At 41.3% G+C, this 18,931-nt stretch overlaps 2 protein-coding genes across 2 annotated transcripts; both read right to left on the reverse strand.

Annotated features, from left to right (window-relative positions):
* Window positions 1-11,460: 11,460 nt before the first annotated feature.
* Window positions 11,461-12,889, reverse strand: RNASE6 (ribonuclease A family member 6). Its single transcript, XM_081137326.1, has 2 exons — window positions 12,801-12,889; window positions 11,461-12,415 (listed from the first exon to the last, which is right to left on the reverse strand). The coding sequence occupies exon 2, from the start codon at window positions 12,408-12,410 to the stop codon at window positions 11,949-11,951; it is 462 nt and encodes a 153-aa protein (XP_080993452.1). The 5' UTR covers window positions 12,411-12,415; window positions 12,801-12,889; the 3' UTR covers window positions 11,461-11,948.
* A 5,342-nt stretch (window positions 12,890-18,231) lies between these two features.
* EDDM3B (epididymal protein 3B) lies at window positions 18,232-18,672 on the reverse strand (the record flags this gene model as incomplete). Its single annotated transcript, XM_081135546.1, has 1 exon — window positions 18,232-18,672. The coding sequence occupies one exon, from the start codon at window positions 18,670-18,672 to the stop codon at window positions 18,232-18,234; it is 441 nt and encodes a 146-aa protein (XP_080991672.1).
* Window positions 18,673-18,931: the final 259 nt, after the last annotated feature.

An 18,931-nucleotide genomic window follows, 5' to 3' on the forward strand; every position in this document is an offset into this window, starting at 1 on the left:
GGGCCTTCAGTGGGTGTAGGACTTGGGAATGAGGGTGAGATCAGTTGTTCCACAATAGCCATCTGGTGACAGTTGATGCCAGGGAGTCACAAGATGTTTCCATGGTCAGTGGAGCGCTCAAAGTGTTAGGGGCAGAGATGTCGCTCATGCTCTGTTGACCATGATTGTTAGCTATAGTATAAGAAATATTTTTATTTAAAAATTTTTGTTTATATATGTCTTTATTGATTTCAGAGAGAAGAAGGGAGAGGGAGAGAGAGAGATAGAAACATCAATGATGAGAGGATCATTGATCTGCTGCCTCTTGCATGCCCCTGACTGGGCATGTGCTCTGACCTGGAATCAAACCCCACCTCCTGGATCCTAGGTCGATGCTCAACGCTGAGCTTTTTTCTAATTAGAAAAAGTGCTTTCTAACCTGGCTGGGAATTGTATGCCCCGGGACATAATTACCCTTGGAATGTGGTCCATTTTCCTTTTCTGAGAACTGCCTATCATCATGGAAAGATTAACAACATTATTCCCGAAACAATGGAATCCCAGAGGCACCTGCCCCTTGCAACCCCCATCCCACATTGCCTGTAATCTAGTCCTGGAGGCACCTGTCCTGGAGTCCCTGAGGCGCCTGCCTTTTTCGAGCACTTTACAACCCCAAGCACACCTTGCCTACTTCCCCATGCCTGTAAATCCTACTTTTCCATGTAATCTTTGTTCTTCTATCCAATATAAGCAGCTGGCTTATGGAGGGTGGCAGAACAGATTTTTGTGGATGACTATTACTGCTCTCCCATATTGCGGTAATATTGAAATAAACACTCATACACAATTCAACCCTGTCTCTGCTTAATTGGCCTAAGTGGTGACAGGCAGCCCGGACCCTTGTTGTCCAGTTTCAAAAGGGCCTGTAAAATAATGCTTGCACAAATATTCCAGTTACTGATGTAGGTCATGGGTCCAGGAACCTGAGGGTCTGTGACTCACTGTGGGTTCTTTGCTTCACCCAGGAAAGAATTCAAATTCAAGCCAGCATAGAGTTTAAAGTGAAAGTGAGTTTATTAGGGAAGCAGTGAGACAAGGAATGGGCTACTCCACAGATAGAACAGCCCCCCTTTATTTTTTTAAAATGTTTTTATTGATTTCAGAGAGAGGAAGGGAGAGGTAGAGAGACAGAAACATCAATGATGAGAGTCAATGATCGGCTGCCTCCTGCACACTCTCTACTGGGGACCAAGGCATGTGCCCTGACCGGGAATAAAATCTTGACCTCCTGGTTCGTGGGTCAACCATTGAGCCATGCCAGCTGGGCAGAACAGCCCCCCTTTAGAAGAATTTGCTTCCTTCATTGAGGTTCATTTAATAGGGGGCTAGGGTATTCAATAAGGGAGGGAATATTCAGGATCTTCCTGGGAAAGGGATGAAGAATTCTCAGAGGAGCTCTGTCAGCTATATTGTGTTCTTTTATGGGCTTTCCATTTCCAATCACGGAGGCTCAGGTGCGTCATTTAGCATGCTAATGTATTACAATGATTGTATAATGGGGCAAGGGGTTACCATGAGGTGAAATTAGTTACCATGTTGGATTGAGCTGTTCTCTGTCAGTTTTAAGCCATAAATCTGGTGAAGGATGGTCTTACGATTCTCTTGATAGTACCTGTAACTTTTATTGATTATAGCTGTTTTGCCAGATACCCTATCTCATTACCATTTAATTGACAAAATAACTATTTTGCAGAGCATGATGTTAAAAAAGGATGTTATTATTGTACATTCTTTCTTTTTGTTACAGGCCCAAGGTTCCTGTGCTTGATGCTTCAAAAGAAAAGCCAATATTCAATAAATCAGAGTTTGGAGCAAGGAAAAATTTATTGATCAAGGAGGGCTATTTCCAGAACTTATTCTCAAATCTATCTTAAAAGAGTCTGAAATCCAGACATCTTTTATTGTCAAGGGAAGGAAGGGTGAGATAAGGGGTGGGTGCTGCCCTTAGGCAGGTAGGCATCTAAAAGAATCTAGGAAGAGTGTGAAATTTCTCAATCCCTTTGTTCCCAGTGGTTCCATTGACCCCCCACTGATCTGAGTCCAGTTATAGAGACTCCTGTGAATGGTTTTTTATTGGGGAGACTGGTTTATTTTTTATTTATTTTATTATTATTATTACTAGCCTTTCAAAGGGCATTTTAAAAAATTTATCTTTATTGTTGAAAGTATTACAAATGTCCCCTTTTTACCCCCATTGATCCCCCCCGTACCCCTCCGCCCAGGCCTTGCCTACACTATTGTCTGTGTCTGTGGATTATGCATATATGCATATAAATTTTTAGGTTAATCTCCCCCACCCACCCATCCCCACCTTCCCTCTGAGATTCATCAGTCTGTTCCATGCTTCCATGTCTCTCGATCTATTTTGTTCATCAGGTTATTTTGTTCATTAGATTCCACATATGAGTAAGATCATGTGACACTTATCTTTCTCTGACTGGCTTATTTTGCTTAGCATAATACTCTCCAGGTCCCACCATGCTGTCTCAAAGAGTAAGGGATCCTTCATTTTTACAGCTGCATAGTATTCCATGGTGTAAATGTCCAAAAAGTTGCTTGATATGATTTCAATATTCTTGAACTTGTACAGACATGTTTTGTGTCCTGACATGTCTGTCTTTAAGAATGTCCCATGTGCTCCTGAGGAGAATGCTTATTCTGCAGCTTTGGGGTGAAATGTTCTGTAAATTTCAGTTAAATCCATCTGATCTAAGGTGTTATTTAGAACCACTGTTTCCTTGTTGATTTTTTGTCTGGAAGATCTATCCAGTGAAGTCAGTGTGGCGTTAAAGACTCCTACTGTGGCTGTATTGCTGTCGATCTTGCCTTTAAAGTCCTCCAGAAGTGTTCTTTTTTCCTCCTAGCCTGTGTGAGTCTTTTGTTCTGAGGTTGGTCTCTTGTAGACAGCATACATTTGGGTCTGATTTTCTTATTTATTCAGCTACCCTAAGTCCTTTGATTGGAGCATTTAATCTATTTATATTTAAGGTTATTATTGATAGGTACTTATTTATTGCCATTTTATTTCTTTATGCCTATGTTTCTCATTCTCTCTATTTCAACTTATTACAGCAGTCCCTTTAACATTTCTTGCATTGCTGGTTTGGTGGTAATAAACTCCTTTAGCCCCCCCCCCCCTTTTTTTTTTTTGTCTCAGAAGCTCTTTATTTCACCATCTATTTTGAATGATAGCCTTGCTGGATAGAGTAGTCTTGGTTTTAGATCTTTGTTTTGCATTACCTTAAATATTTCATACCATTCCCTTCTGGTCTGTAGAGTTTCTAATGAGAAATCAGCTGATAGAATTATGGAGCTCCTTCATAGGTAACAGCTTGCTTTTCTCTTGCTGCCTTTAAGATTCTTTCTTTGTCTTGAATTTTTGTTAATTATGATGTGTCTGGGTGTGGGCCTCTTTGGATTCTTCTTCCTTGGGACTCTGTGCCTCCTGAACTTGTGTGACTTTTTCCTTCACCAGGTTAGGGAAGTTTTCTGTCATCATTTCTTCAAACAGGTTCTCTAACCCATGCTTACTTTCTACATCTTCTGGCACTCCTATGATGTGAATATTGTTACATTTCATGTTGTCCCACAGTTCCTTAAACTGTCCTCTTGTTTTTTAATTGTTTTTAATTTTTGGATCTCTGATTGAGTGATTTTTTCTACCCTGTCTTCTAATTCTCTGATCTGACCCTCAGCTTCCCCTAATCTACTATTTATTCCTTCCAATGTTTTTCTTGTTTCTACTATGTCATTATTAATTTCCTTCCTTAATAGTTCCTGTATCATTTCTCATGCTGTTGAGCTTCCTTATGATCAATATCCTGAACTCTATAGCTGATAGATTGCTTATCTCCATTTCACTTAGCTCTTCTTCTGGAAAGTTCTTTTGTTCTTTCACTGGGGGCTTTTTTTTGGCCTCCACATTTTGGCTGCCTATTTGCATTTGTTTCTGTGTATTAGTTAGATCTGCTAGGACTCCCAGTCTTTTGGATGGTTGGTCTCTGTTGCAGGCCAATGTCAGACACTGTTTGTGACTTGCCTTTAGTATCCTTTTTGAATTTTTCCACACTCCACAGTTTGTGGTTTCTTCTGCTGGGGCTGGGTGTATTAGGACAGGACCAGGATATGTACCAAGGCCTGTTTTTCCAAGCCCTGGGTCCAGAAGCAGGTCAGGCAAAGACTCAAAGCACCCAGAGGCTTTTATTTTGTCTGCTAAGGAGCCTCAGGCTGTAGAAACTCCACAGGATGGTGCCAGAGGTTTTCCAGCAGGATGGGGCAATTGTTTCCCCCTTAGGCAAAATCTGCTTGGAAGGTAAATGTCTGCCTGAGACAGATGTCCTCTGCAGTATGGAGGAATGACTCGGCACAAGAATCCAGATGGCTGCCCTCTGAGCTCTACTCCCTGGAGCCAGCAATCCCAGACTCTCCTCACATAGCTCTAGTCCACACTGTTCTCCCTTCACTGGATCCCAAGGTGAGTGGCTGCAAACAAAACTTTGTGCCTTGGCCCTTTAAGAGGGTGTCTACATTTCCAGCTGTCTCTCCCAGGCTGATAGAAACCCTGCTGCTTTTCACAGCCAGATGTTATGTGGGTTCCTTTCTCAGTTGTGGTGCTCTGGGCTGGGGAGCCAGCTTGGGGTTTAGACCCCAGAGTCCTCAGTGGGTACACCAAAAAGCTGAAATATCCCTCGGGACCTTCAGCTGCTGCCTGTGGGAGCCCATCTGGCCCTCTCGCACCTCTGCACTTCCTACCAATGTCTATGTGGTCTCCACTTTGGTTATGAGGGTGCTCTCTAGCTCGTCTTCAGTTGCAGTTGATTATTCAGGATGGTTTTTCTATATTTTAGTTGTAATTCCAGTTTGGTCCTGGGAGAGTGTCAATGTAGCTTCCACTCAGTCTGTCACCATCCTGGAATCTCTCCTGTGAATCTTTGAAAAACATTTATTACTTTGTGCATATTTCCTCACCTCTTTGCTGAGAAGAGGGCTGCTCAAACCTCAAGCAGAATTCCTCTAGTTATTTACATATCTATACCGGAGCTATTAGCTTGAAGACCATCAGAGAGAGGAAGCATTTCATTCTGTTACACTTTAAGGATGTGGTTAGGTTAATTTCAACTATGGAATTTTACTGAAAGCAAGGAGTCATAGTCAGGCCTCGAAGATGGAGTCCTTTCAGTCAAGATGGGGTCTAGATGTTACCCCTATACTGTCTCCTCACTAGGCATGTATTATAAGTGAATGTGGTGACTGTACTTTAAAGCTCATTACTACTATATGTCACTCTCCAGTTTCTTCCTGCTACATGTCTGGGCAAAGTGACTCTGAAGGTTAATTTCCTTCCTTTTCTATATTCCTTGACTATGCACCTGGATGGATTATTGTTCAATATTTTTATTGTGGTGATTGTTTTTATGATTGTAGGTATGTCAAAACATCAGATTGCACACTTTATGTAAATTTTAAAATATGCCAATTATAACTCAATAAAACAATTTTTTAAAATGTGCTTCCTAGATCCCCACTCCCCATCCCCTCCTCCACCAAAAGAAAAAATAATTTCCTTTATGTGTATCTAGACTTTTCATAGTTGCTCAGAATGCAAGACTAGGATTGGCAATAAATAAGAAAAACCCAAGAGAAAATAAATTATTTAGAAGGAACTTATTAAATGCCCTTGGCTACCACAGCAGTTTTTGTAAAGGCAAAGTAGCTCAATCCCTTAAAGAAAGAGGGATCCATGACTACAGAATATAGGGAAAACCCTGAGCTTCTCCACTTCCCTCCTTCCAGATGATTTTGGCTGGCTCTTCACTCTGGCTCCTTGCCTGTCACACTAGAATCCACAGTTGTCATCCTTCAATTCTCAGTTTGAATACAGTGCAGGAATGGCTGTGGCACTGCCTGCATGCCACAGAGCACACTGGCTCCCAGCCAGCAACAGGGGCACTGACTGTCCTCTGATCCCTTTAGAGGGTTGTTAAGCAATGGCTGCAACATTAATATTTAACACAAATTTATGAAAGACTGCTGTAGCAAGTCACTGTCCCAGGGTGAAAGACAGAAAGTTGGGAGTTGGCTAGAAGGTGGGTTATTTGAGAATTTCTTGTTTTAGAGGAATAAAATAACTTTCCTTAAAGTTTGTAAATCATTTGAGGGGACATGGGACTAACTTTATGATGTATCAGAAATTTTACTTAGCCCATTTTGTATCCACATTAGTTCATTTAGGTCTTGAAACTGCCCTGACAATGAACACTAATCATTCTTTATTGAAAATTCCGGTTTTCTTATTTGTCTTTCACACTAAACTGAAAGCTATTAGAGAACAGAAACCAGGTCTTTTTACACTTATATGGCGGGTAATTTGCAGGGTGCCAGACTAAGTAGAGTTTAGCAGGTTTAATCAATCAAAGTGAGTATGTATAATATCTTGTACTTAATGAGGCAATTGATTATCCGCAAAGCTAAGTAACTTGCACAGGTAGTAAATGTCTCACGATATGGCAAAGGTGCAATGGCCATTGCAATGAAAAGGTATCTTTAGACTGAAGAAAAATGCAGGCAACTCCATAGAATATAACAGGGAGTATTAAAGGGTAATTAACTTACAAGGGATGTAGGGTCAGAGCAGACAGAGCAGTTTTGAGCAAATTATTCTCCACTAACCAACCCCTGTTATAGTACTTTCTTAATAGTATAATCCAGGTACTAGTGACTGACAAATCAAAGGGCAAAGAATATAGTGCTCACCAAGGGTCATACTTCATAGTGGTCTTGTAATAGATGATTGTTTCTAATTGCTAACCATCACCAGCTTGATATTTATCTTGGTTTTTATGCCATTCCAGCCATTACTAATAAAGGGACCAAAGTTTTGCCACCTTGAAGATAGCTTTTTGGGATATTGATTTTAAGATGTTTATTAAGAAACAAAAGACTCAGCCTGGCCAGGTGTGCCTCAGTGGTTGAGCGTTGACTTAGGATCCAGGTGATCGGGGTTCAATTCCCGGTCAGGGCACATGCCTGGGTTGTGGGCTGGATCAATGACTCTCTCATCATTGATGTTTCTGTCTCTCCCTCTCCCTTTCCTTTCCTCTCTCTGAAATCAATAAAGATATATTTAAAAAAAGAAAAAAAAGAAACAAAAGACTCAGAAAGAACTTTTGACCCTTCCCCCTTCCCACCCCAAAAGATTCAGAATGAGAAACTTGACCTAATTTGAATTGAGTATGGTAAACAAGAGGGCTTCCTATAAGGACCTGTTAGCTAGATAACCCCTGTGTTTCTTTGTTTCTGAGTTGCCTCACAAGGATTTTCTTGCCATGTGTGTTCTGCTCTTCCTCCCCTACCTGTAAATCACCCATTCTCACTTCTGAAATCTAATATCTTGTCCCCCCTTTCTTTTTTGTCCAAAAAGTGTCTTATGTACCCAATGTTACCTCACTGACTTTGGAATTTTGATGTCTATGTGAATTCCCCATGTGCATGCATTAAACTTGGATTTTCTCCTGTTATCTATCTTTGTTAATTTGGTTACTAGTCCAACCAGAATAACTGAGAAAGTGAAAGGAAAAGTATTAATATTTTTTTACCCCCCACTATTTGGCGAGCCAGCCAGAATTACTGTCTGGGACACTGCTGGTCCCCTGGACTGCTTGCTGCAGCTGAGAAATTACAAAACTTGGACCACAGCAGGCAGAGGTGGTAAGCACTTTAACCTGTCTGATCTCTTGTATGAGGGGTTCAGTGGAAGTTGGAAGTGGTGAGTCTTTTTTTCTCTTCTAAATTTAGACTAGTGGGGGAAAATATTTGTGAAGCTAGCTTCTTGAGCTTAGTGATTCTTGGGGGTTTTTAATTGAATTCAATTTTGTTATTGATCCTTTCCTCCCAGAGATGACTATTTTGTTTTTCTGTGTCTCTGTCTTTTATGTCATTTTGTCATAAAAGGGAAATAGTATAAGCATAGAACACAGATGTAGAATCCTTATAAGCCTGTTATTTGAGCTGGCCTCACAGGCTGGGGAGGTAAGTGGTTCTCTCCAAACCAGTGTCTGTCCAGATAAACGTTGCTGTGAGTCTTTACATAAAAATTAAATGAGGTTTTTTTTGTCCATCTTATTCTACGCCCTAAGAGGTTGATTTGTGACCAATGAAAATATTTTCTTTGGTCTCCACCATCAGGAAGATACACTTACTGGACTGTACCCAGTGGCAGTCAAATAGACTGCCAAGTGTCTCTCTGTCTGGCTATGTCACCTCTCAGGGGAGTTTGTCAAAAGGGGCCCCAGTCCATAAGGGGGTATTTGTCATCTAAAGCCTTTGTTACTTGTTAGTGCTGGAATAATTTCATTCCACAAATCAGCGGGTTTGTGGCTGGAGGTATCTCACATTTTGTAGGAGACTGGAGACACCATATGCACTCTGTCATTCTGACCACCTGTGTAATGAAGGTCTATGCTTTCTCTGACTTTCTTTGAGAGTGAACTTTTGTATTTATGAGAGCTGCATCTTTTGCACTCTCTTTGTGTAAGGCTTTCTTGGTTAAGCTGTAAAAGGCTTATTGTTAGGGTCCCCATTAAAATCCTACTGTCACTGACTAGACCATTGATGTTTTTTGTTTTTTGTTTTTAAATATGTCCTTATTGATTTCAGAGACAGGAAAGGAGAGGGAGAGAGAGATAGATAGAAACATCAATGATGAGAGAGTCATTGATTGACTGCCTCCTGCCTGCCCCTCACTGAGGATCAAACCTACAACTCAGGCATGTGCCCTGATGGGGACTGGAACCTCGATCTTCTGGATCATAGGGTGGTGCTCAACCACTGAGCCACACCAGCCAGGCAATGGTTGATGTTTTGAATTGAAAACCCTTTAAATAAAAAATTTTAGAGAGCTCTCACATTGGTATAATAACTAAGCATATTCCTTGCAAACACTGAGGAGGGAACAACCTAAGGAAGATAAATGAATGCCCAGTAAAGTCGGGATGACAAAGGGAAGATATTTGTCCCTCAGTCACACCTGGGAACAGAGGTCATTGGCCAGAATGGGCATGGTCACTGCAAGGGCATGAAGATTTGGATATATAATCCCCTAAATAAAGAAGTTCATTCTCTTGGTTCCTCTTGGCAAGCTTGGCTCATGGCTCATGCTTGGCTTCCTGGCATTCTCCCATGTGGCCCACAGCCATGCAGACCCCACACACAATACACGAATGGATTGCAACTAGCCTGATGCTGTACTGGACTGGCTCTAATGTGGAAAGGACACTCTGAACACTGGCTCTGAATTTAGCTCTACAGAAACCCCATCTTTACCTCTTCTATGGCAGGACTAAGGGAAATGGGACTTTGAAAATCAAGTGATATAATTCCACCAAAATAAAGAGCACTGGTTGTCCTGTAGGAGTCTCAGAAAATTCTTTTTCTCAGGATATCGTAAGGACTCTACCCCTAGGCAACAACCAAAGGAGACAACCCACATTCTTCTCTGGTATCATCCCTACCGGGTACCCACCTTCTCAGGTGTCAAGTTGCCTTGGCCTGCTTTTTTCTTCTCAGTGGGAGAGCCCTTGAACATCCATCAACCTTGGAATCCAGGCACCTGAAACCTAAAATGTCACATTTCATTCTTTGTTTTTAAGACATGACACAAATGTGTGGCATAAAGAAAGGTGAGCCCAATTAGGACACCTATTAAAGGAATAGTCTGGTTTGGAAAGAACCATTCTGTACCACTGGTAACTGACAGACTTCTAACTATTTCAATATTTGGCCTTTCCAATATGCATTGTCTTCGGGCACGACTCAAAGACTGACCACTCTACAAAGCACTTTGACTTATATTGACCTTCTAGCCATAGAGGCTATTGGCCAATAACTCTAAAGGTTGACAGAGAAACTGAAATTCTCTCTGTGAGAGTGAACTGTGAAAAGGAGCAGAATATGCCATCCCGAAATAATGCCTCTTTGGCATAAAAGTTATTTTGAGGAACTGCAGACACTGAAGAAGTTCTGAAAACAGAAGAGTTACCCTTTTATAAGGGAAATTTACATTAGAAAGGGGCCTGTACCAGGAAGAAAGCTATTACCAGAGATCACTTTTTCATCTGGGAGACTTTTCTACTTGGCAAGGCAACCTTTGTTTCCCAAACATTTACTCTCTTCACCTTCCTGTGAATTATCTTCCACCTCTTTGAAGTCACAGACCCCTAACCAGTTTCTTAGCTCAGGATAGTATATAAGGCTCAATCTTCTGCCACCTTTTGAGTTCCCTACTTTTGTGGGGCTCCCATATGTACCTATGTAATTAAAATTGTTTTCTCTTATTAATCTGTCTTTTTATTACAGAGCATTCTCAGCCAAGAACCTAGAAGAACAGAGAAAAATGATTGTCCTTCCCTATACCCAGGGCCAAAATTGTTCTCCTTGGAAACCTGGCAAATGCAAACCTAGCTGTCTCTAGGCTGGCAATGGTGTGAAAGTATTAGAGCAGCAGTTAGTTAGATAACAACAAAAGAGGAAGGAATGGAACAGAAATGGCAGTAATTGGCACGGTCAGCCAAACGGAGCAAAACTTAGTGCCTAGTTGACTAGGCAGGAAAAAGCTTTACAGTCACCTCAAAGGGTAACTGGCATTGTTTTGCCGGATTAACAGGGGGGAGGGAGTGAGAACAGCAAGGGGGAATTCTTTTCACATAGTGTATATGAAATAGAAGCCAAGTGATGAAGCAGGATTGTGAGGCATGCACAGCAGGAGCCAAAATGGCAACCATACAAGGGGAAGGGCACCAGCCTGGGACAGTCTGGGAAAAGGATCGGGTTGGGGAAGGGCACAGGCCCTGGAGAATCCAAAAGAGACAATGGGTGGGGGAGGGCACAAACACAATTCTGGGGAAAGCCTGGGAAGAGATTGGGTCGTCTGAAAGAAAGCCTACTCTTTCCTGAACCCGAGAACATATGGAAACTAGACGAAGAACACAGTGCTCATCCTTGGAGCATGCTTGAGCCCTTCCTTCTCTCGGGCACATAGTTTTTCCCTTCTTTTCTCCTAAACTCTAAGGGTCCCCGGGGACTTGCAACCAGGGGAGCAGCGAACAACAGCAGAGGACTCTCCTTTTGCCTCTGTCACGTCCAGGCAGCCACTGCCCTATAGCCTGCCTGCTCTCGCTGCCTCTCTGAGAGCGTATTGACACTTGTCACTTTCCACTCGAATAAATCTTGCCACTATCACCAAACTTCTCCTACATGAGTGTCCCTGAAATTCTTTCCCATGGTACCACAGAAGTTCCTATTTCCCAACCATGCCGGGGCACACCCTCTTTGGTGGCAGTCCTCTTCTGGTAACAAAAGGGTTCTCAAACACTCAGACTCACACTCATTAGAATGCAGGAGAAGTGTGTTTGTTTTTGTTTTTTTAAAAATATACCTTTATTGATTTCAGAGAGAGGAAAGGAGAGGGAGAGAGAGAGACAGAAACATCAATGATGAGAGAGTCATTGATCGAGCCCGCAACCTGGGCACGTGCCCCGACCGGGAATCGAACCCTGATCACCTGGATCCCAGGTCGATGCTCAACCGCTGAGCCACACTCAGCCGGGCAGAAAATGGTTTTATTGCTGTTAATGCAGTGCAACAAAGCTTGGCACAAGTTCTAAGGTTAAAAATATGGAGGTCTGGACCCTTCTTTGCTCCCCTCCTTATTGTCTTCCTGTGAAACACACACAGCTCCAAAGCAGAAAAGAGTCCTATTTCTTTTAGTCCCAACTCTGTTCTGGTGTCCTTGACACTCTAATTCTCCCAGTATCTTCCTTTTTTCTTCTACGCAAACCAGGGAGATCAAAAGAAAAGGCAGAAGAGATCATGAGGGGAACCTGTATCAAGTGAGAGGAAAAGTGATGAAAACTTTAAATAATCTTATCTAAGTGTACAGGAACCAAGGGGTAGGGAGGGTCTGTCTTCTGAGGCGGGTCACAGGCAATAACGAAGAACTTGTTCGCGGCAACATCTTTGTAGCTGCAGTTAGGATACTTCCCTGCAGTGAGATTGCAGTTGGTCACGTAAACAGGCCTTGAGCTCTGGTGGCAATTATTCCGGCCATTCTTGCAGACAATGTTGGGCAACTTACAGGCAGCAGCCACATTCTGGAAGGACTCATGCAGAAAGGTGTTTTGAGGTTTACAGTGCTGAGTATAACTATTAACACCACGCATTGCGTTGTTGCATTGGAGAGGACTCTGCCGTATATGCTGAATTTGAAACCAGCCAGCCTTGGTGAGATTCTTAGGCAAAGCATAAAGTGGACACACTGGTCCCCACAGTCCCAGCAGCAATAAGATGAGAGGAAAGTGTTGAAGATCTAGCACCATCTTTCCTGTGTAGGAAGAGGGAAGATAACAGTAGTAGTAGAAGCAATAAGAGCAAAATTATTATTTGTAACCGTTTAGATTTTTATTGTGCCTTTTAAGATTTCACAGCTCTTTTTTTTCCTTCTAACCATCTTCTTTCTCACTCGAGTCTTACAATTCTGTGATAAACCTGAAGCCCAGGGAGGAGGAATATGAAGTGAGAGGGCCTTTCCTCTCACTGGCAGATCTGACTCTTCTCTTTGCACTGTGCTCATGCGTTTGATGGCCCCCATGTCAGAAACCTTGTCTCTTCCCTCTTCCCTCCTGAAATATTTATCCTACATCTGTTTGACCTGGACCTCCCAGCCAACTTCACTGGTCTAGCCTCCCCAGCCCTGAGGCTGCTCTTACCAGGTTTCCACGCTGGGGCTGCCGCTGGAAACAGAAGCAGTAGTGAGTCCCAGGCGCAGAGGCTTTTGTAGGCTGTTTCTTCCCCAGGCTTACTTAAAGAAACAGTGTGACTCTAAACTCAGTTTTAAGGAACTGATCACTTCCGGAGGTGGGTTGAGTGCTTCCTTCCTGAACTGAAGCTTCAGTGTTTTGAAGCTCTATGATTTCAGTTTCTTAAGAGAAAATATACCAAGTGAATCTGATATACTAGCTGCTATATACTTGGTAATGCTGTAAGTTCCAACAACAGAATCGAATAAATTATTCATTTATGTGTACATTTATTAGACCAGATACTGAGCTACTCAGATTCAGAAGCTCATGATCTAATGAAAGAGACAGGTAAACAGACAAATTCATTATACATTAATAAATATAAATAGCACTTATAGCTCTGAGGGAGGAAACAACAGGGGAGTGTGAGGAGATAGTAGAGAGAAGGGATCATTGGAGGGCACAACACCTGAACGGAGCTTTGATAATGAATTAGAAGTTATGTGAAGGGGATGGTAAGGGCATCCCCAGAAGGAAAGCCTGTGTGAAGAGACCCATATGCGTGAAGAAGAAGGGAGAATTGGGGGTATTTGCCTATTGGATCTATCCTTACCTTTCCATTGGTGCTGTAATACCTTTACTCAGAATTTCATTGTCTCATGGAGGGCTCACAAGAAAGCCTCCTACATGGACTCCCTACCTTGGCCTCTTTTCCTTCCAACCCATTCTACATATGACTTGCAGATTAGTTCTTTCAGTATAAATATAATAGCGGAACACTCTTGCCTAATGTTTTTAATGGCTCCGATTATCTACAGGATAAAAAATGATGTCTGTTTATAACAAAGTTGCAGGAGACAAAGTTAATATACCAAAATCAATTGCTTTCTTATATAACAACAGTGAACAACTGGGATTTGAAATAAAAAAAACTCCCACAGACACTTATATTAGCACCAAAGAAAAATGAAATACTTAGGTATAAATCTAATAAAATATGTACAAGATCACTATGAGGAAAGCTATAACACTCTGATAGAAGAAATCAAAATAGATCGAAATAAATGGAGAGATATTTTATGTTTATGCTGAAGGAAACCAGAGTATGCCACCCCAAAATACGGCTCTTTGACATAAAAATTACTTTGTGCTGAAGGCAATTAAAAATCAGTAAATGCTTAAAAAGCTCCCCAATCCCCCTCCCTTTCAACCTAAAGGCAGGAAATAAATTCTTTTACTGAAGATAGGCTCTTAATAAGCCCAGAGAGGATACCAGAGTAATCTCCAAACTAACCCTTATCTTTACCATTTGCTACCCATAGACTAAATCTCTCTCTCTCTCTCCTTTTTTTTGTTTGTCAATTCTTCACAAATTTAATTAATTTTTTTCTAAAAGGTATAAAAGGTTCTAGATCTGGTTACTTCTTTGTACCTTTATTCTCTCATGAAGGCTCCCATCTACAAATTAAAATTTAATAAAATTTGTACACTTTTTCCCTATTGATCTGTCTTTGTCAGTTTAATTTTTAGAACCAGCCAGGGACCCAAAGACAGTCAAAGAAAACTTTTTCTTTCCCTACAGTTCGTAGGAAGAATCTAGGTTTGATATCATAGGTTTTTAGCATAAATGACGCCATTTTAGGCCTATGGGTTTTTTGTATTGTTTTGTTTTTTAACAATACCAAACATAGGTTTCATACCTGATCTAATTGCGATTTCAACTTCTCCCATGAACATAAATCTTAACCAGTATGAAATTTTCTGGTCAAGCTGTTAGGGGCAGAAATATTAATGATGTTCTGTTAACCATGGTTGTTTTGTTCTGATTAGGCAAAACACATTCTAACCTGGTTGAGAGTTGTACCCTTGGAATGTGATCTAGTCTCCTTTTCTGAGAACTGCCTATCTTCATGGAAAGATCAACAACCTTGTTGCCAACGCAATGGAGTCCCCATGCCTGTAATTCCTATTTCCTACTTTCCTATGTAATCTTTGTCCTTCTACCCAATATAAGCAGCTGGAACCCAATAAGCTTAGGTGAGCAGGAGACCAAGGACTAATGGTCAAAAGCCCACTTCAAATGTTTTTTTTTAACCCTGCATCACTACTTAACATTCAGACTCTGAGGACAGTGTAGGTGAGAGAAAATCTTTTTCATTTATCCTCCTAGGTTCTCAGCCAAAGCCTCTGTAACAAAAGGCAGATTAACAAGAGAAAAACAAGTTATTAGCATGAATGAAAAACTCAGAGATGAGTATTCATGGGCTTACATACCATCTTCAGCTAAAACAGGAAGAAGAGTGTGGGAGAGGCAAGTTACAGAACAGTAACCAGGAAAAAAAGCACAGTAAACAAGGGAGAGGTTTTTTATGCAGATATAACTCTTTGCATTCTCTCTTTTTAAAATTTATCTTTACTGTTGAAAGTATTGCACGTCTCCTTTTTTTGCCCCATAGGCCCCCTCCATCCCCCACTAGCTCCCCACCCCCCAATTTCTTGTGACTTGAGTCATTTTTTTCTTCCTGGTACAGAGAGGGAAACACCCTTACAAATAGAGATTTTTATTTTTTTATTTTTTATAACTAAATTTACTCTACAAAAGTGTCTACATAAGAAACATCCAAACCTGTGGAGAATTTTTATAAGAGTTTATTTGAGCCAAACTGACAACATATGCCAGGGGAGGAAGAAGATCTCAAATATCTGGAGAATAACAGCCTCCTTTATGCATTGGAAATTAAGGAAGGAAAGTAAGGAAGAAGTGGGAGAAAACAAGGCAGGGATTGGATTACAGGATAGTTAACAAGATTATGTGCCCTCTTGAGGGTGGTTACTGCTTATTTCAAAGGTAGATGCACACACACACACACACACATACACACACGCACAAAATGGACAGGGCTTACTTAAGTGGCTTTTTTTTTGGCTTAAACAACAGACATTTATTTAATACAGTCTGGAGACTGGAAAGTATAAGATCAAGGTGCTGACAGATTTGGTGTCTAGGGAGGGCCCTCTTCCTGGTTTGCAGACAGCTGCCTTATATTCTCACATGGCCTTCTCTTAGTGTGTGCATATGTGCACACAACTGATAGAAAGAAAGAGATGGAGACAGAGACAGGGATAGGAGTAGATAGATGTAGAAATCTTAAGTGACTTTTTATTAACTAAAAAGTTAATGCCTGGGGCTGACAACCCACCATGACCTGCCCAGTTAGGAATTTATGATCACCTCACCCTATGAGGTTATTCTCCATAGAACCCCTTTTTTTCATCCACAAAAGGGTAACTTATACTCTGCTTTCAGAGCTTCTCCTTTGTCTGCTGTTTCTCAAAATAATTCTTAAGCGAAAGAGGCATACTTTAGGGTGGTATATTCTGGTCTTCTATAGGAGTGTCCAATTAGCTTAGCTTGACTCTTATGGCCATCACTTGGATCTATAGAGGAGATTGGGAACCTTGATGGACAGCCTCAACAAACTGCACATGGAAAGGGAAAGGATGTTCCCTAAGGGAAGTGAATATGCAGCTACCAAATGGGGGTAAGTGGATATGAGCTCAAGCTCAAGCAACAACAACACACACTATTTATACTGAATACACTTAAATCCATTTTCCTCCTATCTTTATTGATTTCAGGGAGAGGAAGGGAGAGGGAGAGAGAGATAAAAACATCGATGATGAAAGAGTCATTGATTGGGAATCGAACTGCTGTCTCCTGGATCCTAGGGTGATGTTCAACCACTGAGCCACGCCTGGCTGGGCTGCCACCACATTTTGAAACAGCATTTATTGAGTGAGAAAAACAGTCAGTATTCTCCATATGTAAATTGATCATTGATGAAGAACTGCTGGGTTAACACTAATCTCTTGTGAGTTCGGTTGATATAGGTCATCATCTTCCAGGTGTCTGCTCATCCCCAGGTGCACCGAAAAACTGCAAAGCTGAGGAGCTGCCCTTGAAACACGATGACCAAGCTACATTCATTGACTACTCACTGAGGCCTGAGTTCTAGGTAGGTGAGCAGTCACCTAATTGAAGATGTTAATACCGTGGCCTTTTCTCTAACTGTTTCAAGGCTGGAGTCATTCAGCAATATAGGAGGCTGAAGGACACAAGGTACTGTACTTTGATGTTTGGAATCTCTTCTCCCCATACCTGCCTTAGGCAAAATTATATGGAGCGGCTAGTTCTCTTACTCTGTATCACAGAATTCTAGCAGGCTCTACATGCTGGTGTCCTCAACATCTCATCCTCCAATTTACTTCCCCCTCCCTCCAACAAAACTTAAACCTCGAACCTCATTCTTGAGAAGAGTTGCATTTTAAAGTCTTCCAGCCCCACCCTATTTCTCTGCCAAGTGAAAATGATTATTATCAGATAAATTCAATTGTGCTAATAGCTTCTATATATTGTATTATTCCTCAGGCAACATAATGCCTTAACTCAGCTAAAATGTATTAGCCTCCTTAGAGATATTCTCAACAAATGAGTCCAATAAGAACCTTTGTCATTCTATAGCTTATGGAGCAAGTTCTTTATAATCCTGAGAATTTATAGCTTTCATACAGATGACAGCCTACTGTATTCTTATATTAGAAACCTCCATCTTCCAAAGCCTGGGAGAGGAGATGTTTGATGGGCACTTGTGATGTTGGTTTTATCAAAGTCAAAATTAAAGTATCAAGCCGAAGGATGGGAAAGGAGGAACACCAATGTTGACTGAGCACATACTATGAGCCAGGACCATACTACATGTTATGCTCATTCAGCTCTGTCCTCACCCCCCAATCTGAGTGAAATTCAGCATGTCAACTCAGTCAATGCCTAGGTCACAACTTTTCCCCAGCATAGCACATAAACATTTACTTACATTCTCGTCATACACATAAGCATATTACACATATATAACACCTTAAATCTACACACAGCATAAATCACATCTAAGCATAATCCATATCACACACACACACCCCTAACAATATACCAATCACCACACATACTCTGCACATATAACATATATAAATGTCACACACAGTGGGATGATATAATTTATTTAGGGAAGGGAAGATCATTCACCTTGGTTGGGTATAAGGAGCCAATATCAGGAAAGTTCCCAGGTTACCCAAAAAGATGCCATGTGAGCTGAATCTTAAAAAAATGCCAAAAAACATAGGAATAAAACAGGTAGATGAAGACAGAAGATATTCCAGGCAGAAAACCAACATAGGTGAAGTTATGATATCAAGAAACCATGTGATACATAACTCTAAGTAGTTGGAAAACATTGGCACATAAATGCAAAGTAGGGATTAGCAAGGGCTATTGAAGTGGGCAGAGCCCACCACTTGGGAAGCACTAACAACTCTACTAAAACCTGGAGTTGTGGTAGGCTTTCTAGTTGCTAATAACCTCTAACAACCGGGTGTCCTCTATGCTATCGACAAAGCCATTCATGCTGCAGTGGAATTCAATGTAGCTGTAGCTCCTGTGCTCTCTGTAGCTCTTTTTGTTATTCCCCAGGTAGCACTTGAGTATTCTGAAGGGATACTGGGCCCATATGTATACATTTCTGTAGCGATCTCTCCAGTTCCTGATGCATATATGCTCGATTTTGTACCAGAAGGTATAGATGAAGATGTGAGAGTTCTTGTCTCTTAGAGCTTCACTTTTTTGCATGAGATCATTGCATCTGTACTCACTGAAAGTCCAGCTTGTGCTCAGGTGGTGCTGTTTCATGAATTCTCTCCAGGAAAGGTTCTGGCTGTGTATAAGGAGCCCACATAAGGGGAACAGCAGGAACAAGAGAGGACCTAGGACCTTTAGAGAGGATGACATCTCAGTCACCAGGCTCACCTGTGGGTATACATGGAAGAGAGAGGAAAGCATTATTGCAACACTGCCCTAACAGCTGAGCTCCACCTTAAAATTCTTCTCCCTGCCAATGTAGACACTTAGGCCCAATTTTATCATTTGTTTCCAGGCTAGAAGATGATAAGTCTTACTAGATAGTAAAATTTATAAGAACTGAAAATCTGCTAGAACCTGAGTGGGGCAATCACAAAATTGTAGAAAATAGATAAAGCTTATTTTGAGA

The sequence above is a fragment of the Miniopterus schreibersii genome, assembly GCF_964146895.1.
Source record: "Miniopterus schreibersii genome assembly, chromosome: 1".
NCBI classification, from domain to species: Eukaryota; Metazoa; Chordata; class Mammalia; order Chiroptera; family Miniopteridae; genus Miniopterus; species Miniopterus schreibersii.

Coding starts and splice junctions, on each gene's coding strand:
- RNASE6 (XM_081137326.1), bottom strand. CDS start 12,410: ATGGTGCTAGATCTTCAACACTTTCCTCTCATCTTATTGCTGCTGGGA.